This window comes from Sapajus apella, unplaced genomic scaffold, assembly GCF_009761245.1.
Source record: "Sapajus apella isolate SASKATOON/1434 unplaced genomic scaffold, GSC_monkey_1.0 scaffold36, whole genome shotgun sequence".
Lineage (NCBI taxonomy): Eukaryota > Metazoa > Chordata > Mammalia > Primates > Cebidae > Sapajus > Sapajus apella.
In genome coordinates, this window is record NW_022436976.1 from 15,762,888 (window position 1) to 15,788,922 (window position 26,035).

General features: G+C 36.9%; 1 protein-coding gene across 3 annotated transcripts in view; it reads left to right on the plus strand.

Annotated features, from left to right (window-relative positions):
* Positions 1-26,035, plus strand: part of ANKRD13C (ankyrin repeat domain 13C) — a 101,683-nt gene that overhangs the window by 55,555 nt on the left and 20,093 nt on the right. For 2 of the 3 annotated variants that reach the window (XM_032296620.1, XM_032296623.1), the window contains exons 7-9: positions 958-1,102; positions 5,840-5,971; positions 9,537-9,698. In XM_032296620.1, the coding sequence (XP_032152511.1) occupies positions 958-1,102; positions 5,840-5,971; positions 9,537-9,698 (439 nt within the window). The remainder of the gene's footprint in view (positions 1-957; positions 1,103-5,839; positions 5,972-9,536; positions 9,699-26,035) is intronic. The other variant, XM_032296622.1, reaches the window with a different exon arrangement.

Sequence of the window (26,035 nt, forward strand, 5' to 3'; positions counted from 1 at the left end):
GGAGCTCCCTGGAGATGTGATCAGCATCACTTGACAGCTGGGCCAACTAGTTTCTTGGGCTCAGGACTGTGCATTTTGAGCAGCCAGTTAGCTAGGGTGATCCTGATTTATAAAGCCATGTGCAAGATTGAAGCACATCAGTGTACTTGTAAACTTTTTATTTTCAGTATTTTTCCTAATTTCAGCAAGTAGTGCTTTGTGGAATATTGTTTGAGACCAGTGCATTAGGCTAGACCATGACAGGTCCAGGTTATCAAAGAGCATAGTAAACACAAATGTGTGAACCCATGAGTATTGATACAGAATGATCCGTAAGGTTTCCATGCTGTGGAGATGTTGGCTGGGGAAGAGAATACTAGTTCGAATCTGAGAAGTCAAACAGAAAGGCCTAGAATTTGTAGAAGCTTAAATGGTTTATCAAGTTGAAGGATAAAGCAAGATTTGGTATCAAATGGTTAGGCATAAAGTATGAGTGTATATCTCAATTCCAAGAATGTGGTCCATCCATTGCTGTCTGGTCTTAAATACTCTGCTGAGCTAGCGACATGGTCTTAAAGAGATAGAATGTCAGACAGGTCTGCGTTCCTTTCCTGTCCTTCTCTGTTCACTTTTATTGAGTAGCTAAAGTAAGGGAAATGGTAGGAAACAAGGGGACAGAAAGGGAAATACTCTAAATATGGGGGAACATTTTTTTTTCTTTCTGGTTAATGAAGTGTATGTGTGTATATATATATGTGTATATTCAGAAAAGAGAAATATAGTTAAAATGGAGTATATCTTTAAATAGTCTTTTTTTAATAGAATATTTTGAATATAGTTTTTATCTATAAATTTGACTTTGCAAAGTGGTATTAGCATCTTGGTTTGAGTTTAGAAGGAATAAAACTTATTTAATTATTAATGAAGTTTTATCAAAATTATATTTGTCAGAGTTTCTCATCTACCCATCTTTCACAGGCTTGACACAACTCTCATAGACTTTACTGACATGAAGTGCCAACGAGGGGATCTAAGCTTCATTTTCAATGGGGATGCAGCGCCCTCTGAATCTTTCGTAGTATTAGACAATGAACAAAAAGTTTATCAGCGAATACATCACGAGGTGAGCATGTTGTCTTACCAACATTCCTTTAAATCGTTGAACAAAAAAAGTCTAGGTTTTTAGCCAAAACCTCAGTATAATTTGTTTACAAGCATAAGATATAATTGAGATGGTTTGTTCCTAAAGCTATAGTTTCCTACCACTAGCTTTCTTTTCTTTTCCTTTTCCTTTTTTTTTTTTTTTGAGACTCACTTCGCTCTGTCACCCAGGCTGGAGTGCAGTGGCAGGATCTATCACTACAACCTCACTTCCCAGGTCCAAGCAATTCTTCTGCATCAGCCTCCTAAGTAGCTGGGACTACAGGTGCCCGCCACCAAGCTCAGATAATTTTTGTATTTTTAGTAGAGGTGGAGTTTCACCACATTGGCCAGGTTGGTCTCGAACTCTGGACTTCAAATGATCCACCCACCTTGGTCTCCCGAAGAGCTGGGATTACAGGTGTGAGCCACTGTGCCTGGCCTATTTTCATTTTTTATATTTTTATCCTCTGGTCTCCATCTTGACCCGTTCGTTGAGCCTGCTCAGAATTCAACAGAATATCTCATAGATCAATGAACTCCAGCTTCTCTTCATTCTCATTTATAGTTTTCATTTGTTGAACCTGTGCTGGCCCTTTACCATGCATTATCTTTTTATCTTACCTTCTTTTAATGTTGTTGACCATCTTTATCTCCTTAATATGAATAATTCTTTTGGCTCTGTCTGCAGTCTTATTTTTCCTAACTCTTCGGCTGCCTTTCTTTTCTCTGTCCTTTCCCCCTTCCAATATGACATTATTTTCCTTCTGTAATGCCCTATCCTTGTGTTGAAAAACCATTGATGTGTCTTGGATGTGGTTCTCATTTACAATCTGCCAGAATAATCTCTTCCATTCCCACAGCTTTAACTACCTCCTATAGGTTGATGATTTACAAATATATGTTTGTGTCCTGGACAGTTCTGAGTAGAGGCTTATCTGTTTAAATGCTTAATGGATATCATGTGTGTCTCCCAAGTACCTCAAAATTCACCTTGTTTAAAACTAACCTTATTACTTTTCCTCCAAACCTGCTTTTTCCTATTTTTCCTCTTTTGATGAATGATATCATTCTCTATTCAGTCAGAAACCTAGGAGTTGTTTTTGATATCTATTCTTGTACTCCATGTTTTCTCATCAGAGCACATGTTTGGTCATTCCTGTCTCCTTAATGTCTTACAATTATTTCTCTTTTATTCACACTGTCACTACTGTAATTTAAATATTATTTTTCAACTGGACTATTGGAAAGTCTTATAAATGATCTTCCTGGCTCTTTTCTCGTCTGCTTCTAAATTATCGCGCATATTGGAGATACATTGAACTTTAGAAACACATTTATGAATGCTTATTTACTTAAAGATACTTAAAAAGTTCCCCATTACCTAAACAGTGAAATCTAATTTCCTTAGCATGATGTGGTTCCTTTTGTCACTTGAGTTTTGCTCACTTTTCTAGCCTTTCTCTAACCTTGCTATTTTAGATACCCTCATACTGCACTCTTGCCAGTTTTTCAGATGTGCCGGGCTGTTTGGGCCTTTATTCCTTTGTTCATGTTCTTTCCACTTCCTGGATTGCTTTTCTTTTTGCACCCTCACACCTGTAGAGCATGCATTTGGTGTTACTTTCTCTCCTGCCAAATGACTTTTGTTGTCTTTATGCTCCTATTAAATCTGGAACCATAAAGCTTCTAATGTTCTATTTACTTATATGGCTTTTTTCCCTTCTATTAGTCTAAGCTCCTTAAGGGCATGGGGTTCTTTTTGTTGTATTCTCTGGTATCTAATACAGCATGAGTACATTCTAGGCAATAGGTTGGTAAACTCTTTCTGTGACGGAAGAGATAACAAATATTTTTAGATATTAAAATACCTTTGTGGGCCATATGGCCTCTGTCACAGCTACTCAACACTGCTGTTGTTAAAATAAAAGCAGCCACAGACAATATGTAAATAAATGAGTATATTTCATTATTATTTTATTCATAAAAACAGGCAGCTGATTATAGCTTGCTTACTCCTATATTAGACCCTCAGATTGTTTATTAAATAGTTTGGCCCCTTATTAAATGACAACAGGATAGCCAACTAAGCAATAAGTGAGTTGGAAATACGGTCTTGAAAGAAAAGCCAGAGGTTAAAGGTAGTAGTGCATAAGTATTAGCAGATATCATAGTATAAGCAAAGAATTGGTATTAAGGGTACCAGTTTTAAGGTATGTATGTATACATACATGTATTTATTATGTATTTTATAATGACTACGATACAGGAAAGTTAGATTTTGAGCAGTAATCCTTAGGGCAGAGAATACTTGTTGTTTATCCTAATATGTATGTATAAGTAATAACTTCATTAAATGTTAAAGCAATGTAACTAACTGAAACAGCAGATCTTTTTCAGTGATGTGGTTAAGAGATAGTCTCTGATTTACATAAGAATTCTGTTCCAAAAGGTTTTTGAAATAGGATGTTTTTCCCAGCACTTTGGGAGGCCAAGGTGGGCAGATCACGAGGTCAGGAGTTCAAGACCAGCCTGGCCAATATGGTGAAACCACGTCTCTACTAAAAAAAATACAAAAGTTAGCTGGACGTGGTGATGATGTGCCTGTAGTCCCAGCTACTCGGGAGGCTGAGGCAGAAGAATCGCTTGAACCCGGGTGACAGAGGTTGCAGTGAGCCGAGATCACACCAATGTACTCCAGCCTGGCAACAGAGTGAGACTCCGTCTCAAAAAAAAACGAAAAAGAAAATAGGATGTTTGAAATGTAAGGCAAATTTGTTCATAGACGATGGATTATATAATGTTCAATTCCCAAGCTAATTTACAAAATTCTAGTTGATTCATGATATATTTGAAGTATAGTGTTTAACAGTTCTGTTTAACTACTACAATCAAACTTTTTAGAAAATTGTGTTCAGAACCTCATGTTGTCACTCATAGGCAGGTGTTGAACAATGAGAACACATGGACGGACTCAGGGAGGGGAGCATCACAAACTGGGGTCTGTTGGGGGGGACTAGAGGAGGCACAGTGGGGGTAAGGAGATTGGGGAGGGATAACTTGGGGAGAAATGCCAGATATAGGTGACTGGGGATGGAGGCAGTAAACCACATTGCCATGTACGTACCTATGCAACAATTCTGCATGTTCTGCACATGTACCCCAGAATCTAAAGTACAATAAAAAATATGTATATATATATAAAAAAAAGAAAATTGTAGGCCGGGCGTGGTGGCTCAAGCCTGTAATCCCAGCACTTTGGGAGGCCGAGGCGGGTGGATCACGAGGTCAAGAGATCGAGACCATCCTGGTCAACATGGTGAAACCCCGTCTCTACTAAAAACTACAAAAAATTAGCTGGGCATGGTGGCGCGTGCCTGTAATTCCAGCTACTCAGGAGGCTGAGGCAGGAGAATTGCCTGAACCCGGGAGGCGGAGGTTGCGGTGAGCCGAGATTGCGCCATTGCACTCCAGCCTGGGTAACATGAGCGAAACTCCGTCTCAAAAAAAAAAAAAAAAAGAAAAAGAAAATTGTGTTCAGAATTAATCTGGGTTATCAGGAATACATTTTCACCTATTATAGCTTTAGCAGTAATATAAAGGTTTCACATTCTTTATTTGTAAGTGTAGAGGAAATGGTACTGTCCCAGTCTGTAATAAGGAAAACATTGCTATTATTTTCGGAAATTCAGAAAGGGACTATGTAGGTTAAAGTTAGATGGTGAAGAATAGAAAATGGGCCTCTTGGGAACCTAGAAATAAGGAGGTACGGAGAATGGAGCCTGTAACTCTTGCAAACCCTATGGACAGTTATTATTCTCCAGACAACTCTAGGTTTTGCCTTTTTTCTTCCTTATAGTGTCTTAAATATTAGTGATGGTATTTCTCTTGGCCTATTATGGAATAGAATCTCATCTTATACCTGCTTAAATTCTCTTCTGTACTTGATTACGTAGTCTTCTGTCCCAGAATCAAGCACATAACTTTCCTTTTTTCTCATATAAAAAATAATTATTGCTCAGTTTTATATACCAGCACTAGGAAATATTTACAGGATAAAACCTGAAGCAAGGCTACTCCTTAAGATTAGAAATCATGGGGTTGATATTTATGGATTCCTTTCTATTTTATAAGGCATATAGAAAAGATTCCTTCTTACTTCTTTTCCTTCCTTCCCTCTCTGCTGCTTCCCTTCCTCCTATCCTTCCCTTCTGTTCTCTCCTTCCTTTCTTTATTCCACTTAAAACTTACTGGGAAAGAAAGGCTCAAATGACAGTAGTGGGTCTTTGCATTATAAAGAACTAAAGTAAGATTCATCTGTATTGAAAGAAAAGTATCCTTTATCTGGACATTTTTCTCAGGTCTGTCAACTTAATTCTTAAAGTGGTTTTTAAAAATTCCTCAACAGACTATATAGCTCTGTAATGGGTAATGTAGCACTGCTTCCATATATACCTTTAGCAGTGTAAAAGTACTATATTTCATGTGTCCTGATTTTATGGATGCATAATTAGTCATAATGCTAACTTAGAGAAGATATTAATGTGTACAATTTAAACATCTAATTCTTTTTAGAGTAAGTAGCACCTCACATTATTTAGAAACTGTCCTTTTTGTCTTTAAAAATTGGTAACATTATAATTGTTGATATTTTCATATGTAGCACTAAGAACTTTTGAGAAACCTAGATTTTTATATTTAACTTTTGCTCCCATCCCAGGAATCAGAGATGGAAACAGAAGAAGAGGTTGATATTTTAATGAGCAGTGATATTTACTCTGCAACTTTATCAACAAAATCAATTTCTTTCACGCGTGCCCAGACAGGATGGCTTTTTCGGGAAGATAAAACAGTATGTGTATATCTAGATTTTTAAACTGTAATCATTGTTTGGTATTTAATGTTTCCAAATAATGTCATAGAAATGCAAGTAGTAGCTTACAGAATTGTCTCCAAGTAGTTTTTTTTTCTCTTTTTCTCGAATCCAGAGAGGGAATTATAATGGATGGTTAGAGTCAGAATATGTCCTTGGAGAATTCAGGAAAGAAAGCTGAGCTCATTTGAATTCTGTGTCAGGAAGGACTCATTGCTAGCTGCCTTGTTTATTATACAGGAAACAATGTTTTCACGTGATCCCATTATATTTCTATCACTTTGTTCCGTAAGAAGACTACAAAAGGGATAAACTTGAATCTATTTACCTGAACCCGTTTTTCTCCCCACTTTAGGCTTCTCATTTACGTACCATTTATTTCTTGTATTCTGTGCACATGACTAAGATTAAATAACCTTACATTTCTGCAACACTGTAGAAATGTTAAATCAAATCTCAGTGGAAGTTTCCCTGTTAGTATAAATTATTTCCATAATTTCCATTGTGTCTGTCAGTAAGAGGTTGTATAAGTCTATTCAAATCTATATTCAAAAAATTTTGATGCTGGGCACTGTGACTCACTCATGTAATCCCAGCACTTTGGGAGGCTGAGGCTGGTAGATCACAAGTTCAGGAGTTCAAGACCAGCCTGGCCAACATGGTGAAACCCTGCCTCTGCTAAAAAGACAGAAATTACCCAGGCATGGTGGCATTCGCCTTCAATCCCAGCTACTTGGAAGGATGAGGCAGGAGAATTGCTTGAATCCGGGAGGCGGAGGTTGCAGTGAGCCGAGAACACATCACTGCATTACAGCCAGGGACATAGCGAGACTGCACTCAAAAAAAAAAAAATTGGAATGAGCTATATGAAGAAGTATTTTTATAAAATTTTAAATTCAGCAATAAATAAGCACATCAAGTAAGGGTCAGGATTGACTTCTAAAAATTGTATTTTTTTTTTATTATACACAGTGAAATGAATATACCCTCACTGGAGAAATTAAAAAAAAAAAAGCCTTGCTAGGGTTCTCTGAGAAACAAAACCAATAGAGAGAGAGAAGGGGAGAGGAGAGAGAAGAAAGAGAGAGTAAGGAGGAGAGAAGAAGGAGGAGGAAGATATCGATTTATTTTCAGGAGTGGTTCATGAAATTGTAGGAGTTGGCAATTCTGAAATGTAGAGCAATCTAGCAGGCTGGAAATTTAGGAAAGAGTGGATATTGTGCTTTTGAGTTAGCAACATTCAGGCTTGGCCTCCTGGGCAACATACCGACACCCTAACTCTACAAAAAGTTTAAAAATTAGATGGCCAAAGTGGCACAAGCCTTTAGTCCCAGCTGCTTGAAAGGATGAGGTGAGACAATTACTTGAGCCCAGAAGGTTGAGGCCATAGTGAGTGATCACAGCACTGCACTCCAGCCTGCGTGACAAAGCAAACCCGTGTTCAAAAAAAAAAAAGAGAGAAAGAAATCTGCAGGCTAGAAACTCAAGCAGAGTTTCTGTGTTGCAGTTTTGAGGCAGAATTGCTTTTTTTCCCCTGAAAACATTAGTTTTTGCTCTTAAGGTTTTCAAACTGATTAGATTAGTCCCACCCACATCATGCAGGGTAATTAGCTCTACTTTAAGTTCACTGATTATTAATCAAATTTAAAAAATACCTTCACAGCAACATCTAGATGTGTTTGACCAAACACCTGGCACCATAGCCTAGCCACACTGACACATAAAATTATCTTACATCTTTATACATAAAGCTAAAACGCCCTCCTTGGCCACTGCCCACAATCCCACATCCCCTTGCAGAATGTTACCAGTTTTTATACCCTCCAGACCTTTTTTTATGTTCTTTATACATAAATATGTACTCATAATAATAGGTAGCCTTTTGTTGTTGATGTTTACTTTTTCATAAAGTGTTGTTATATTATATCTATTGTTTTGCAACTAGCATTTTTCCCTCATTGTTTAGTGCATCTTAGAAGTCTTCTCTTACCAGTACATGTAGTTCTAGTTCATTCTTTTTAGCAATTGTATCATATTCTATATGATGGATATACTGTAACTTATTCAGTCTTGTTTTGGACATTTAAGTGAATAGACACATTTGTGTCCGGTTTTCTGCCATTATAAATGATGCATTTATCACCCTTTTACATGCCTTTGCATTGCCTATTATAGGTAGCAAGAAATTAAGTAGCTGGATAATGGGGAATACACACTTAACATTTTGTTGATATAATAATTTACATTTACTAAGTCTTTTTTTATTATAAGGTTTCAAAAACTGGTAATTACCACCTGATTATTTCCCAGCCACAGATTAATTCTGTTATGAAGTGTAGGCTCACCGATTTTCCTCTCAGCCTAATGGCATTCTCAGTTGTGAGGTGCTACATTGCAGTCCATTTGTTGGCTTTAAAGTCTTATTTGTTTGTACTCTGTTCTTCTGGGCAGCATTAGATGGATCACTTCAAGAGAAGATATAAATTGAAACTACTAATCATCTAGTACTACTGCTAAGCAGCTCAAAGCTCTTGAAGCATCTAGGTGATCTTCTTAAATCTTTGACAGGTAAGGAGGGAGTCAGTAATGCTTATGGTTCCCATTTTGTAGGTAGAAACAAGTGCAGAATGCTTTCCTTTTTTTTTTCTTTTTTTTTTTTTTTTCTTTTTTGCAAGATGGACTGGAACACAACTCTGAACATGTGGTTTTGGAATGTCAGAAAACAGCAGCAGGGTGGAGACCATGTGATTTGCATGCAGATAGAAATGGGAAGCTAGTTTTCAATAAATTATTTATCTTTTCTTTCTTTCTTTTTTTGAAGTAAGGTATTTCAAACTCTGAATACCTGTGGGTCTGAAAAAGGTAAAAGTTAATGTTGAAGGATTAAGAGGACTTTATTGAAAGGAAGTCATGACTTTTCTTGATGTCCTTTATACCACTTGAGTTTCCCTAAAACACTTTCATTGTATTGGTGAGAAAGGCTACTCTTTCCTTTGTTGAAAACAAGCAGCTGGAACTTGAAGTTTGGTCCTATTAGAACATAGAGAATTTGAACAGGGCATTCATTCTGGTTGTGCTAGAGATTCTTATGTGACTTGGACTATTTATTTCTTTTTATTCTACTTTTTTCTGTCTATAAAATGGGAACAGTGTTATCCCTGACCCCTCCTTGTTACTCATGATATTTACCTGCTAGCTTAATAGTTTTGAGATAGCTTTGTGCTACTTGGAAGTAGGATCTAAAGAAATACTATGTGGCAATTTTATTTAAAATCATTTGCAAATTAACTACAATATGTTTTTGTATGTTTTAAATTTTCCTTTACTGATTTGAAATGTATGCTTTTGTGTATTTTTTTAACATATTGAATAACTGAGGTGTATATGTTGTATATACGTAGAAAATATAAGATAATTTGATAATTTCAAGTAGCAAAGCGATGTTTGTTTTCACTTACATGTTACATATTTATAGAAAAATATATTACCTTGACACTTTTTTTAACCTAAACATTTTATTTTTAAATATTTGGTTTTGTTTTAGGAAAGAGTAGGAAACTTTTTGGCAGACTTTTATCTGGTGAATGGACTTGTTTTAGAATCAAGGAAAAGAAGAGAACATCTCAGTGAAGAGGACATTCTTCGAAATAAGGCCATCATGGAGAGTTTGAGTAAAGGTGGAAACATAATGGAACAGAATTTTGAGGTATAATTTTTACTTCTCCTAATTTGTAGCTTTATAAGAAGAGACAGGATAATGGCAGTCTTGTGGCACTCAGTAAGTTTATATACTCACAGCTTTTGTTTACCATGTGTTACCTTTTTCTGTGATTTTTCATTTTATTGACGTCATTATGAAGAAGAAGAAAAAGAAAAAAATGATCTTTGGGATTTTTTGGTGAATCTGTACTTTAATTATAAAGTAAATAATAAATAGATTAAAAGCATGAAACCTAGTGTTAAATTTTTTCTTTCTTTCTTTCTTTCTTTCTTTTTTTTTTTTTTTTTTTTTTTTTTTTTTTTTTTTTTTTTTTTTTTTGAGATGGATTCTCACTGTGTTGCCCAGGCTGGAGGGCAGTAGCTCAATCTCGGCTCCCTGCAATCTCTCCCTCCTGGGTTCAAGTGATTTTCCTGCCTTAGCCCCACCAGGTAGCTGCCTATAGACTGTGCCTCCAGGGCTGGCTAATTTTTGTATTTTTAGTAGAGATGGGGTTTTACCATGTTGGGCAGGCTGACCTCAGCCTCCCAAAGTGCTGGGATTACAGGTGTGAGCCACTGTGCCCAGCCCTAATGTTAATTTTTAATTCATGCCCCTTTGCTGATATTCCTTCTGCTTTACTAATCAAAATCTGCTGCTTTGAAGGCCCAGCTAAAGATCCACCTACTTTATGGTGTCCTCTCTGACTTAAACCTTCTCATATACTTCTTGTTCAGCATACTGAAACCATGCTATATGCAAAGAACTGTGTGACAGTAAGGAAAGGGGAGGAGAAATGAGGAAATAAAAGATGAGACATGGTAACTGCATCTACAGTCCTCCTCCTCTGTGAAGTAAATTAGATGCATTCATAAATTTATTTTTTATTTGTATAATTTTAGATTTCCAAAAAGAAATACTAGAGTCATACAAAGAATACTTGGACACCCTTCATGAAGATTTCCCATATGGGCCAGGCGAGGTTGCTCACGCCTGCAATCCCAGCACTTTGGGAGGCCGAGGCAGGCAGATCATCTGAGGTCAGGAGTTCAAGAACAGCCTGACCAACATGGAGAAACCCCGTCTCTAAAAATACAAAAGTAGCTGGGTGTGGCGGCGCATGCCTGTAATCCCAGCTACTTGAGAGGCTGAGGCAGGAGAATAGCCTGAACCTGGGAGGCAGAGGTTGCAGTGAGCCAAGATCCTGCCGTTGCACTCCAGCCTGGGCAACAACAGCAAAACTCCATCCCTCCCCAAAAATTTCCCAGATGTTAACATTTTACTGCCATTTGTATAGCACCGTTTTTCATACTGCAATATAGGCATCCTTTAGTCGGTTATAAGAAATTAATTTAGTGGTCCATAACTACTTTTTCCTTTTTCTTTTTCCCCTTCAGTTGTTGGCAATACTTAACAAAATGAGTATCTAAATAAAGTGGTAAGCCAGGCACAGTGGCTCACACCTGGAATCCCAGCACTTTGGGAGGCCAAGATGGGAGGATTGCTTGAGTCCAGGAGGTTGAAATCAGCCTGGGCAACAAAGCAAGACCCTGCCTCTACAAATAATAATAATAATAAATTAGCTGGGCACAGTGGCATGAGCCTGTAGGTTCAACTACTTGGGAAGCTGAAGCAGGAGGATCACTTGAGCCCAGGAGCCTGAGGCTGCAGTGAGCTATGATTGTGCCACTGCCACTGTACTCCAGCCTGGGTGACACAGTGAGATTTTATCACCCCCCCCTACAAAAACATAGATGGAGAAAAATCAGAGCACATTGCACATTATGAGAGTCATTACTACTTCATGAAACAATAGCTTCAAGAGTATATGTGTTGTATAAACATGTGTATGTTTGAGTGCTGGATTATAACATAAATTGTGAGTCACAGTTATAAAAAGGTTCAAGGCTTCTGCAAGGAGGCTGGAATTCCTAGAATGTTTAGTCCTTTCTCTAAACATTGTCCCGGATTCTATGTCTTAGTGATGGTTAAACTTTCCAGGATAGTATGCCAGGTTTCAACTAATTCATAGTAATACTATGTGTGTCAGTAAAACATTTTAATATTTAGAAAGTAAAACATTTTAATATTGGGTAAATCAGCTGTAGTTTAGTTGAATACATTATGTAAAATGTTTAAGTTCAAATTGTGATCATGCCATTTTAGTGTTATCCTGTACCCTTCCTGCCACATCTCATTTGTGCTCCTTATTTTTCTTCTGACTTTGGGATAAAGCTTCACCAGACTTAAATTTTCCAGAAGCCTGCTGCTATTTACTGATCTCTTCGTCAGTAGGAAATATAGGTCAAGATGCACTCAGGAAATAGAAACGGAGGTGAATTAATAGCGGGAATGCTGAGCTCAGTCTTTGACGTGGCTACCGTCTTCTCCCATTGTTGACCAGACAAAAGCCCATCTCTTTGGACTTATATTGTGATTTAAATTTTATTAGAGTTCTTTTGAAAAAAATAATTTTGTTGTGTTGGTGGTTATTGCCACTTTTGTTTAATTTGGGCAACAAACTAATTTGGGATGAGTATATGGAAACAAGACTTTAGAGTATGCCATTTCATGGACTGTTTGCCAGTTATTTCTTCTGGTCTGATTTATGTACATTTAAACTTATGAAAGGTAACTTGATTTCTTAAGGGCAGAGATTGTAAACAGATGTACTTGAATAAAGAGGTCTTTAAGTAGCATTTTAAGCAGCTATAGTTTTGTAAGTTGAAATTAAAACATAGTTTAATACCAGATAGCTAGATATTGGAACAAATTGATATTAATTAAATTAAATAATTAAACTCTCAACTTCTAATCAGAAATTAAAGGAAACACTCCCTATATGAACCATAGGAGTTTTAACGTTATAGTTGATTAATATTTAAATTCAATTTGTCAGTTTCTACAAAAGATAAATGTGGTAGGATTTTGATTAGGATAATGATGAATCTGTAGATAAATCAGTTTCAACATAAAACCTGTTTGGATTTTTTTAAATTAAGCTTTGTATTTTGAGATAATTGTAAACTCACATACAGTTTTATGAAATCATACAGAGATTCCATGTATGCCTCACCCAATTTCCCCCAATGGTAACATCTTGCCAAAGTGTAGAAGAATATCACAGCCAGAATATTGGCATTTGCAGGCAAGACACAGAAGACGTCTACCACCATAGGATCTGTCATGTTCCTCTTTAATAGGCACATCTGCTGCCCCCTTAACCTCTCTCTGTTCCTTATGCCTGGCAACCACTAATCTGTTCTTCCATTTCTTTAATGTTGCAATTTCAAGGATATTGTATAAATGGAATCGTATAGTACTTAGCCTTTTGAAATTGACTTTATTTTTTTTTTTTTACCACTTAGCATTTATTTTTTCACTTAGCATAATTCCCTGGTGATTTATCTAAGTTGTATGTATCAATATTTTCTTCTTTTTATTGCTGAGCAGTACTCTATGGTATTAGTGTACCACAGTTTGTTTAACTGTTCACATGTTGAAGAACATCTGGGTTGTTTGGGCCATGATTAATTAAGCTGCAATAAACTAGAATGTAATATAAGTCTTCATTTATCTGGGATAAATGCCCAAGAGTACAGCTGCTATGTCATATGGTAGGTAGTTGAATGTTTAGTTTTGTAAGAGACTGCCAAAGTGTTCTTCATTTTACATTCCCATTAGCAGTGTATGAATGATCCAGTTTTTCTGTATCCTTGCCAGCTTTTGGTATTGTCATTATTTTCTATTTTACTCATTCTGATAATGTTTAATGCTATCTCATTTTGATTTAATTGCATTTTCCTAATGGCTAATAATGTTGAATGGCCATCTCTTCACGTGCTTGTTATCTGTATCTCCTCTTCTGTAGCATGTCTATTCATACCTTTTGTTCTTTTTCTAATCGGATTTTCTTTTTTTCATTACTATTGAGTTTTCAGTTGTTTTTGAGGCAGGGTCTCACTGTTTGGCTTAGACTGGAGTGCAGTGGCACGATTGTGGCTCCCTGCAACATTGACTTCTCGGCTCAAACAATCCTCCCACCTCAGCCTCCTAAGTAGCTGAGATTACAGGCATGCATCACCATGCCCAGTTAACTTTTTTTGTTTGTTTTGTTTTTTTGTAGAGACAAGGCCTCACCTTAGCTTCCCAAAGTGCTGGGATTATAGGCATGAGCCATTATACCTGGTCCAAAGTTCTTTATATATTCCAGATGTTAGTTCTTCATCAGATTGGTGTTTTGCAAATATTTCCTCTCACTCCATAGCTTGTCTTTTCATGTTCTCAAACTGGGCTTTCACTGAAAAAAAGTTTATCATTTTGATGATGTTCAGTTGATCAATTTTTATCTTACGTCACATGCCAAATCTGATAACTTTTTGCCTAGCCCCAGGTTCCTAAGATATTCTCCTGTGTCTTTGTGAAAAGTTTTATGTCTTTATATTTTACATTCAAAGAAATGACCATTTTTAATTAATTTTGTGGAAAGTTAAGAGGTTTAGGTCAAAGGTTTATTGATTTATTTTTGTCTTGGATGCCTAGTTGCTCCAACATCATTTTTTGAGAAGTCTGTTCATCTTCCACTGTATTGCCTGCTGAGATTTGTATAGGGATGGTGTTGAATCTACAGATCAATTTGGGGAGACTTTATATCTTAATAGTATTGAATCTTCTGTTTGATGAACATGGTGTATCTCTTCATTTATTTAGGTTCTCTATAATTTCTCTCAGAAGTGTTCAGTGTACAAATCGTACACATTTTATTACATTTATCTTGTAAATTTTTAATATTTTTGAGGCTGTCATAAAAGATTATCCTTAAATTTTATTTCCCAGTTGTTTGTTTTTCATATATAGAAATAATGCCATTTTTTTTTGTGTGTGTGTGATAGAGTCTTACTCTGTCACCCAGGTTGGAGTGCAATGGCGTGGTCTCATCTCACTGCAACCTCTGCTTCCCAGTTTCAAGAAATTCTGCCACAGCCTCTCAAGTAGCTGGGGCTACCCTGGCTAATTTTTATATTTTTAGTAGAGATGAGTTTCACCGTGTGCTCACTATGTTGGCCAGACTGGTCTCGAACTCCTGACCTTGTGTTCTGCCCGCCTTGGCCTCCCAAAGTGCTGGAATTATAGGCATGAGCCACCGCGCCTAGCCAAAATGTGATTTGTGTGTATATATATCTATGTATATACTTTTTGTGTTATAATGTCATTTTTTTGTGTTTGTTGAGACAGAGTCTCACTCTTGTTGCCCAAGCTGGAGTGCAATGGCGTGATCTTGGCTCACTGCAACCTCTGCCTCTTGGGTTCAAACGATTCTCCTGCCTCAGCCTCCCAAGTAGCTGGGATTACAGGCATGTGCCGTCACGCCTGGCTAGTTTTTTATATTTTTAGTAGAAATAGGGTTTCACCATGTTAGCCATGCTAGTCTCGAAGCCCTGACCTCGGTGATCTGCCCGCCTCGGCCTCCCAAAGGATTTTCATATTTCTGTGTTTATATATTTCATAGTCTTTTTATTTTATTTTTTAAATTTTTTTGGAGATAGAGTCTCATTCTATCCCCTAGGCTGGAGTGCAGTGGCATGATCTCTGCTCACTGCAACTCTGCCTCCCAGGTTCAAATGATTCTCCTGCCTCAGCCTCCAGAGTAGCTGAGATTATAGGCCCTCACCACCACACCTGGCTAGTTTTTGTATGTTTAGTAGAGACAGGGTTTCTCCACGTTGGGGTCTAGAACTCCTGACCTCAGGTGATCTACCCATCTCGGCCTCCCAAGGTGCTGAGATTACAGGTGTGAGCCCCACACCCTGCCTATTCTCTAGTCTTTTGTATATTACTTAGGATTTTCTACAAATGCTCATGTCATCAGATAATAAAGATAGTTCTACTTTTTTCTTACCAGTATTCCTTTTATTTGCTTTTCTTACATTACTGCACTGGAAAGTAACACCAGTATAATAGTAAATAAAAATGGTATGAGCAGGTGCACATGCCTTTGTCCTGAGTATAGAAGGGATGTTTTTATACTAATATTATTTATTTTTAAAAATTGCTCTATTATTTTTCAACCTGACTTAAGTCACTTATTTAAGAATTACTAAGAATGATGATTGTGTTGTTGTCAGCACAGTAATCCTTTTAAGATTATATTTTTAATAATTTTAGAATAAAGAAAATGTGCCTTGTTATATGTTGTGTAGACTTTTTTTTTCTTTGTCCAGAGCTGCAATCTGTTTATTGAAGGACATAGATCAATAGTGGGAGTATATTTATTAGATTGGTCATTTTACAGCTTATTTATTTATTTATTTATTTTTATTGCACTTTAGGTTCTGGGGTACATGTGCAGATCATGCAGGATTTTTGCATAGGTATATACATGGCAGTGTGGTTTGCTGCCTCCATCCTCCCGTCACCCATCTCTGGCATTTCTTCCCATGTTATCCCTCCCCAGCTTCCATACCCCACACTGTTCCTCCCCTATTCCTTCCCAACAGACCCCAGTGTGTGATGCTCCCCTCCCTGTGTCCATGTGTTCTCATAGTTCAACACCCACCTATGAGTGAGAACATGCGGTGTTTTTCTGTTCTTGCGTCGTTTTGCTGAGATTGATGGTTTTCAGATTCATCCATGTCCCTACAAAGGACACAAACTCATCATTTTTTATGGCTGCATAATAGTCCATGCTGTAGATGTGCCACATTTTCCCTGTCCAGTCTATCATCGCTGGGCATTTTGGTTGGTTCCAGGTCTTTGCTGTTGTAAATAGTGCCGTAATGAACATATGTGTGCATATGTCTTTATTAAAGAAGGATTTATAATCCTTTGGATATATATACCCAGTAATGGGATTGCTGGGTCAAATGGAATTTCTATTTCTAGATCCTTGAGAAATCGCAACACTGTCTTCCATAATAATTGAACTAATTTACACTCCCACCAACAATGTAAAAGTGTTCCTATTTCTCCACATCCTCTCCAGTATCTGTTGTCTCCAGATTTTTTAGTGATCGCCATTCTAACTGGTGTGAGGTGGTATGTCAATGTGGTTTTGATTTGCATTTCTCTAATGGCCAGTGATGATGAGCATTTTTTCATGTTTCTTGGCCTCAAATATGTCTTCTTTTGAAAAATGTCTGTTCATATCCTTTGCCCACTTTTGAATGGGGTTGTTTGTCTGTTTTTTTCTTGTAAATCTGTTTTAGTTCTTTGTAGATTCTGGATATTAGTCCTTTGTCAGATGAGTAGATTGCAAAAATTTTTTCCCATTCTCTTGGTTGCTGGTTTACTCTGATTGTTTCTTTTGCTGTACGGAAGCTCTGGAGGTTAATTAGATCCCATTTGTCTATTTTGGCTTTTGTTGCCAATGCTTTTGGTGTTTTAGTTATGAAGTCCTTGCCTATGCCTATGTCCTGAATGGTTTTGCCCAGGTTTTATTCTAGGGCTTTTATGGTGTTAGGGCTTATTATTAAAGACGTTTAAGTCTTTAATCCATCTGTAGTTAATTTTAATGTAAGGTGTCAGGAAGGGGTCCAGTTTCTGCTTTCTGCACATGGCTAGCCAGTTTTCCCAACATCATTTATTAAACAGGAAATCCTTTCCCCATTGCTTGTGTTTGTGAGGTTTGTCAAATATCAGATGGTTGTAGATGTGTGGCATTGCCTCTGAGGCCTCTGTTCTGTTCCATTGGTCTATATCTCTGTTTTGGTACCAGTACCATGCTGTTTTGATTACTGTAGCCTTGTGGTATTGTTTGAAGTCAGGTAGTGATGCCTCCAGCTTTGTTCTTTTTGCTTGGGATTGTCTTGGCTATGCGGGCTCTCTTTTGGTTCCATATGAAGTTTAAGGTGGTTTTTTCCAGTTCTGTGAAGAGGGTCATTGGTAGCTTGATCAGGATAGCATTGAATCTGTAAATTACTTTGGGCAGTAGGGCATTTTTACAATATTGATTCTTCCTAAACGTGAGCGTGGAATGTTTTTCCATCTGTTTGTGTCCTCTCTTATTTTCTTGAGCAGTGGTTTGTAGTTCTCCTTGAAGAGGTCCTTTACATCCTTTGTTAGTTGTAGTCCTAGGTATTCTCTTTGTAGCAATTGTGAATGGCAATTGGTTCTTGATTTGACTCTCTTTAAGTCTGTTATTGGTGTATAGGAATGCTTGTGATTTCTGCACATTGGTTTGGTGTCCTGAGACTTTGCTGAAGTTGCTTATCAGTTTAAGGAGTTTTGGGGCTGACATGATGGGGTCTTCTAAATTTACAATCATGTCATCTGCAAATAGAGACAATTTGACTTCCTCCTTTCCTAACTGAATGCCCTTTATTTCTTTTTCTTGTGTATTTGCTCTGGCTAAAACTTCCAATACTATATTGCATAGGAGTGGTGAGAGAGGGCATCCTTGTCTAGTGCCAGATTTCTAAAGGAATCCTTCCAGTTTTTGCCCATTCAGTGTGATACTGGCTGTGGGTTTGTCCCAAATAGCTTTATTATTTTGCAATACGTTCCATCGATATCTAGTTTATTGAAAGTTTTTAGGATAAAGGACTGTTGAATTTTGTTGAAGGCCTTCTCTGCATCTATTGATATAATCACGTGGTTTTTGTCTTTGGTTCTGTTTACGTGGTGGATTACATTTAAGGACTTGCATACGTTGAAGGAGCCTTGCATCCTCGGGATGAAGCCTACTTGATCATGATGGATAAGCTTTTTGATGTGCTGTTGCAAACTGTTTGCCTGTATTTTATTGAATATTTTTGCATCTATGTTCATCATGGATATTGGCCTGAAGTTTTCTTTTTTTGTTGAGTCTTTTCTGGGTTTTGGTATCAGAATGATATTAGTCGCATAAAATGATTTGAGAAGGATTACCTCTTTTTGGATTGTTTGGAATAGTTTCAGAAGGAGCGGTACTAGCTCCTCTTTGTAGAATTTGGTTGCGAACCCATCTGGCCCTGGGCCCTTTTTGGTTGGTAGGCTGTTAATTGCTGCCTCAACTTCAGACCTTGTTATTGGTCTGTTCAGCGTTTCAACTTCTTCCTGGTTTAGGCTTGGGAGGGTGCAAGTGTCCAGGAATTTATCCATTTCCTTCTGGTTTACTGGTTTACGTGCATCGAGTTGATGGTAGTTTGTATTTCTGTGGAATGGTGGTGATATCTTCTTTATCGTTTTTATTGCATCTATTTGATTCTTCTCTCTTTTCTTTTTTATTAATCTGGCTAGTGGTCTATTTCATTGATCTTTTCAAAAAACCAGCTCCAGGATTTATTGATTTTTTGAAGGGTTTTTTGTGTTTCTATCTCCTTCAGTTCTGCTCTGATCTTAGTTATTTCTTGTCTTCTGCTAGCCTTTGAGTTTTTTTTATCTTGCTCCTCTAGCTCTTTCAATTTTGATGATAGGGTGTCGATTTTAGATCTTTCCTTCCTTCTCATGTGGGCTTTTATTGCCATAAATTTCCCTCTAGACACTGCTTTAAATGTGTCCCAGAGATTCTGGTACATTGTGTATTGATTCTCATTGGTTTTGAAGAATATCTTTATTTCTGCCTTCATTTCATTATTTATCCAGTCAACATTCAAGAGCCAGTTGTTCAGTTTCCGTGAAGTTTTGCGATTTAGAGTTTGTTTCCAAATCCTGAGTTCTAATTTGATTGCACTGTTGTCTGAGATACTATTTGTTATGATTTCTGTTTGTCACCACCAGGCCTGCCTTACAAGAGCTTTTGAAAGTAGCACTAAGCATAGAAAGGAACAACCAGTACCAGCCACACCAAAAACATACCAAATGGTAAAGAGCATTGACACAGTGAAGAAACTGTGTCAATTGACGGGCAAAACCACCAGCTAGAATTAAAATGGCGGGATCAAATTCACACATAACAATGTTAACCTTAAACGTAAATGGGCTAAATGCCTCAATCAAATGACACAGACTGGCAAATTGTATAAAAAGTCAAAACCCTTAGGTGTGCTATAGTCGGGAAATCCATCTCACATGCAAGGACACACATAGGCTCAAAATAAAGGGATGGAGGAAGATTTACAAAGTGAATGGAGAACAAAAAAAAAACAGGAATTGCAATCCTAGTCTCTGATGAAATAGACTTTAAATGAGCAAAGATCAAAAGGTACAAACAAGGGCATTACATAATGGTTTGGACTTTTGATTAGGAAGAATTGAAGAGTTGCATTTGAGAATTTTTTCAGAGTTCAATTACAAATCTTTTTAGAAGAAATTTAAAGAAAATATAGTAATTCTGTCAGATATTTATTAATATGTGTAATTTGATTTGGTTTAATTAGGTAACGTATGGGATGCAAGAACAACATAATATAATTGATAGCTATAATTATAAAAAGATATCGGTAGGTGTATGTTGTTTTTTCTCTTAGACACAGACATAGAATTTAACACCTGGAAAGCAGCATGGAACTGTTACCAGTTTATATATATACAACAGTGGGCATTAAATAGAAGAAAAATATTTGTATGCATTTTGTTTACAATTTTAGGAGTATAGTTCTTTTAAGCCTGCATAACAAGCTTTTTATGAAAGGTATATATGACCGGGCACAATGGCTAACACCTGTGATCCCAGCACTTTGGGAGGCTGAGGCGGGCAGATCCGGAGTTCAGGAGATCGAGACCATCCTGGCTAACACAGTGAAATCCCATCTCTACTGAAAATACAAAACAAATTAGCTGGGCGTGGTAGCACGCGCATGTAGTCCCAGCTACTCAGGAGGCTGAGGTAGGAGAATTGTTTGAATCCAGGAGGCAGAGGTTGCTGAGATCGTGTCATTGCATTCCAGCCTGGGTGCCAGAGCAACACTCCGTCTCAAAAAAAATTAAAAAGGTTATATATAAGTTTAACTTGGCCGGCACCCTGGTGGCAGGAGGATCACTTGAAGTCAGGAGTTCGATACCAGCCTAGCCAACATGGCAAAACCCTGCCTCTACTGAAAATACAAAAATTAGCCGGGCGTGGTGGGCGGCACAATGTAATCTCAACTACTTGGGAGACTGAGGCAGAATTGCTTGAGCCTGGGAGGTGGAGGTTGCAGTGAGCCAAGATAGTGCCACTCTACTCCAACCTAGGTGACAGAGTGAGACTGTCTAAAAAAATAAATAAATAAAGTTTGACTCTATTATTTAATGTGAGGTTAAACACTATGGGATCAAAGAGGAGAGAACTTACAAATAAATTCAAGAGACATTCTCATTTTAATGGTGAGTTAGATTTAAAAATTTAAAGTGTTAAAAGATATTATAGCTGTGTGTGGTGCCTCACACCTGTAATCCCAGCACTTTGTGAGGCTCAGGTGGCTGGATCATTTGAGGTCAGGAGTTCGAGACCAGCCTGGCTAACATGGTGAAACCCATGTCTACTAAACATACCAATAAAATTAGTGGACCTGGTCATGGGTGCCTATAATCCTAGCTATCTGGGAGGCTGAGGCAGGAGAATTGCTTGAACCCAGGAAGCAGAGATTCCAGTTAGCCGCCATCATGCCACTGCACTCTAGCCTGGGCAACAGAGTGAGACTCCATCTCAAAAAAAAAAAAAAAAAAGACATTATAAATCAGTATTGAAAATTGATGCTTTTGAGGTCACCGCTGACAATATAAGAACAAATCACGTGTAGAAATAGACATATGCTATATTAATTTTCAAGTCATGGTGAATTGTAGGTTAGTAACTCAGATATATTTAATTAGTGACAGTTGTGTGGAAAGCATCATATTTTATCAGAGAGTAATGAAGGATTATCCAGTGGCCTAATTTGAATTGAGTGCCATGAACTCAAATTCAGCTTCTACGGGTTAAAAACTAAATTTATTGAATGTCTTTCGAAGCTGGCTAAAAAAGAAAACAACAACAACAACAGAATTCATACACACCTCAACAAAGTTTTCTTTCTTATTCATATTGGCTTAAAACATTGGAGGTGTTAGCATGGGCTTTGTACTAAGTACTTCTGTATATTATTTGGTTTAGTTACTATAATGACCTAAAGAGGTGAGTGCCGTTGCCCATTTTATAGAAAAGAAATTGATGTTTAAATAAGTTAATTTGTCTGAGGTTACAAAGATAGAGAAGCAAAAATGGGCTTCTATTTTAGGAACCTGACTGCAAGCCTGTTCTTGCTCTAAGTATTTTGCTTCTTAGTCTATTTCTGTTATAGTTTCTTCTTTCTGTATATCCAGGCGTTAACATGTCTTAGCAATTCTTTCAGAATACTGGGAAGTTGAAGTTGGGAAAGACTGGGGAAAACCTTAAGAAATAATCCTGAGATGTGTTATTGGTAAATGTAGTAAAAACTAGTAGAGCACATAATAGTAAAAATATATATTTTTGACTTTGGAGCATTATTAAAAGTTTCAAAAACCTAGAAAATATATGATTTCTTATTTTTTTCAAAAGACATGAAAATATTACATTTTGAAGTCATGTTTTAATAGAATTTCAATTCTTAAATGTCTACTTTTTGTTTGAATGAATTTATGTGCTTTATTATAAATGAATAGCTTTTGGGTTTCTTCTTGTCCCCCACCCTCAACCAGTATTTATTTCAATTTCTGCAAGAAATGGCTTATAGGTAGTATTTAGGAGGAATTATTTGCCATTTGACTACTTCTACTGTGCCTCTTTTTCTTCCTTCCCAGATGTGGTTTTAGTATTTAGCATTTATTTTTGACAAAATTTTTGATAGCAAAATTTAAGTGCTCAGAAATTCTTAAGTCATGATCCTAACTCTTGTATTTTTAGCTCCTTGTTGTAACCAGTTATCATTGGAATATGGAACAATGTCCTATTTATACCTTAGACAGAGTCATTGATAAAAGCACTTACTGCATACCCACTATATGTTCAGAATATTGAGTTAAGCCCTATATCATTATGGATTTTTTATTTATTTAAAAATCTAAATAGGAATACATAATAAAATACATGAATATCTTAAACTTTTGGAAATATCAGAATAATAACAAACCTAGAAATAAAGTATTTCCTATATGCTTCAAGGAAAACAGTCATCAGAAGTTTTAAATTTAACTATGAGGGAAAGGCTTGAAGGCATTTCAATTACAGAGCCGATTGATTTGGCTAAATAACATTAAAGAGTTACCTGGTATCCTGTAACAACCTTTATGTCTTCCTGTTTCATTAGATAGCCATGGCACCAGTATAGAGGAAGCACTGAAGGATTCAACTAGAACTGTCTGTATATAATAAAGGACTTTGAATTTATTTGGGGTTCTTTGAAAAAAAAAAAAGAGACTAATTAGAATAAACTTAAACTAGAAAACACATTTTTAGAATATGATAATTTATATTTATAATGAGATAAATTGCTCAATAAAAGATTAAATTACATTGATTACAGTCTTTACTAAGATGGAGAATGTATAATATATTATTTAGAGAGAATTTATTTGGAAATAGTAGAAACTTATTTGGAAAAGTTATTACCTGAAAAAAATATAATGATGTGACTTGCCACATTATCTAATCATGTGACAAATGTGTCTTTACCATGAAAATGTTATATATATATATATATATATATATATAATATTAAAAATATTAACAGAGATTTGGGTATATATGGGATTATTCTTTGCTGTGGTTCTAGTTTGGAGCAGCAATCTTAAACTTTTCCAACTGTTTCCCCTAAAAGTAAAGGTTCTATTAATGCATGTCTCTCTGCTTGCTAGCATATCACTAGATACTATTTTACCTCATGTTTTGCCACAGCGTTTGTAAGGGTCATTAACTAGCTTTTTAAGCTTCGTCATTCTACTGATAAGCTATTGCTATATGTCACAGTATTATATATAATATCCCACTGTACATTTGGAATTTAGTATTGGTTATAAGTTTGGCTGCTTATGAGAAATCTCAAAATAACAGTGACTTAAACTAGATAAAAGATTATTTTTCTGTCATGTAAAAATATGAGTTTGTGTGATTTTTCTCTGCTCTGTCAGTTACCCTCAGACATAGCTTTTTTCTTTTGTCTTCTCTGCCATTCCTAGGATGTGGCCTTCATCCATGTGGTATAAGATGATTTATTACCAGTTTCATATTCCAGCCAGCAGGAATAGTAATTCTTTTATTTATTTATTTATTTATTTATTTATAAGATGGAGTCTTCCTCTGTCGCTTATGCTGGAGTGAAATGGTGCAGCCTCAGATTACTGCAGCTTCTGCCTTCTGGGTCCAAGTGATTCTCCTGCCTCAGGCTTCCGAGTAGTTAGTAAAGACAGGGTTTCACTATGTTGATCAGACTGGTGTCGAACTCCTGACCTCAGGTGATCCGCCTGCCTCAGCTTCCCAAAGTGCTAATTAGAAAGGAGAAGGCCTATCTATTCTGTTTGAGAACCCATTCAGAAGTTGTATACTTCACTCTGTTCACATCCCACTGGTTAGAATTTAGTCATATGGGCCCAGGCATAGTGACTCATGCCTGTAATACCAGCACTTGGGGAGGCCAAGGTGGGAGGATGGGTTGAGCTCAGGAGTTCAAGACCAGCCTGGGTAACATAGTGAGACTCTGTCTCTAAAACAAATTTAAAAATAAGATGGACATGGTGGCATGTACCTGTAGTTTCAGCTCCTTGGGAGGCTAGGATGGGAGAATCACTTGAATCCAGGAGGTCATGGCTGCAGTTAGGTGTGATTGACCTACTGCCCTCCAGTGTAGGTGACAGGGCAAGACTCTATCTCAAAAAAAAAAAAAAAAAAAAAACTGGTCACATGATAACACCTAGCTGCAAAGATGACTAGAAAAGAAATCTATTCTAGGTTCATATGCTCATCCAAAAATTTGGAAGAGGTTCTTTTACAAAGACTAATGGGAGAACAGATATTGGGGAGACAACTAACAATCTCCGACATCTGGCCAGTGAGTACATAAACACTGGTAACTGTCACCCAGATATATGCCTTTAACTATATTCTTCCTTCACATCACCAGATCTATAGTGCTTTTGCCTACCTCTACTTGAATAAGCATAAATGTCTAAAATGTAGTATGTCTAAATCTGATCATGCTTTCTTTCCTCCTTCCTCTTTTCTTAGGTGGTGACACCATTATCTCTGTATTTACCCCAGCCAGAAACCAGAAATTTCTTCTTGGACTTAGCTTTCCTCTTATCTCTATATCTCATCAATTACAAAATCCTAAGGATTTCTTGAGTCTATTTAGTCTATTTTCTGTCCTTATATTTTCGAACAGCATGCCCTTATCATTTCTCATTTGGATTACTGAGATAGCTTCCTAAATACACTGCCACCAGAGTAATCACACTGAAATAGATGGAATCGTGTAATGGCTATGCTCAATAACTAAATCGTATAGAGTACTTGCTATGTGTGAGAAACTTTTTAAGCACTTCATATTTAATAGCTCATTTTTATCATCACAGTAAACCCTCTGAGGTTATATAGTTTACTGAACTGAGGCAAAAGAGGTTGAATAATTTGTTCGAAGTCAGCTAGTCATTGTTGAAGCCAGAATTGGATCACTCTGGCTCCACAATTGGTGTTTTAACCACTATATGGTATTGCTCAAAAATATTTGTCCATTGCTTCCTGAGTAAAATATGATCTACTTTGTATGTAAAATCCTTTCAGGCCACTTTTTCTCTTTTGTGCCTGGCCACTTAACCCTTAATGTATACTACTCATACAACTAGACACACTGCACTTGCAATTTCCCAGTATATCATGCTTTCTCTCACCATTCTCCTTTCCCCAGTTCCTTCAACCAGTTCTTTTGTTCTCTTTTAGACTCTTCAACTCAGGAGTCACCAGTCCACATCTTTTGGCTACCCCAGTCTGTCATAAACCCCTTCTGTGTGCATTTATGTCATTCTGTAGCTGCAGTCACCCTCAATTATATCATAGCCCCTGTCACCCTCAATTATAACAATTTACTTTTTGTGTCTCTTTGTTAGCTTCTCAAGGAAAGAATATGATCTTTCATCTTGCCTGATACTCAAAAAAATCTGTTTCCTTTTTCCTTTCTTTCCACATCCCTCTGCTGCTACTCAGAGATCATCAATAGCTTCTAACCAACAAAATTTATGGCCTTTTTTCAGGCTTCTTTCTCCTCTAAGTCTCTGTAGTGTCATATTGAAACAGTCTTTCCTTTTGGCCTCCATTAGATTGTAGGGGAAGCTAAACTTTACCTCTTCCACACTTAGTTCTTAGTTGAAATGGACTCTCATATCAAAAGACAGGTTTACAAGAGAAAAGCAAACAAGTTTATTAATGCGTGCCATACACCACACAAGAAACCTCAATGAAAAGTAACTCAAGGACTGGACACGGTGGCTCACACCTG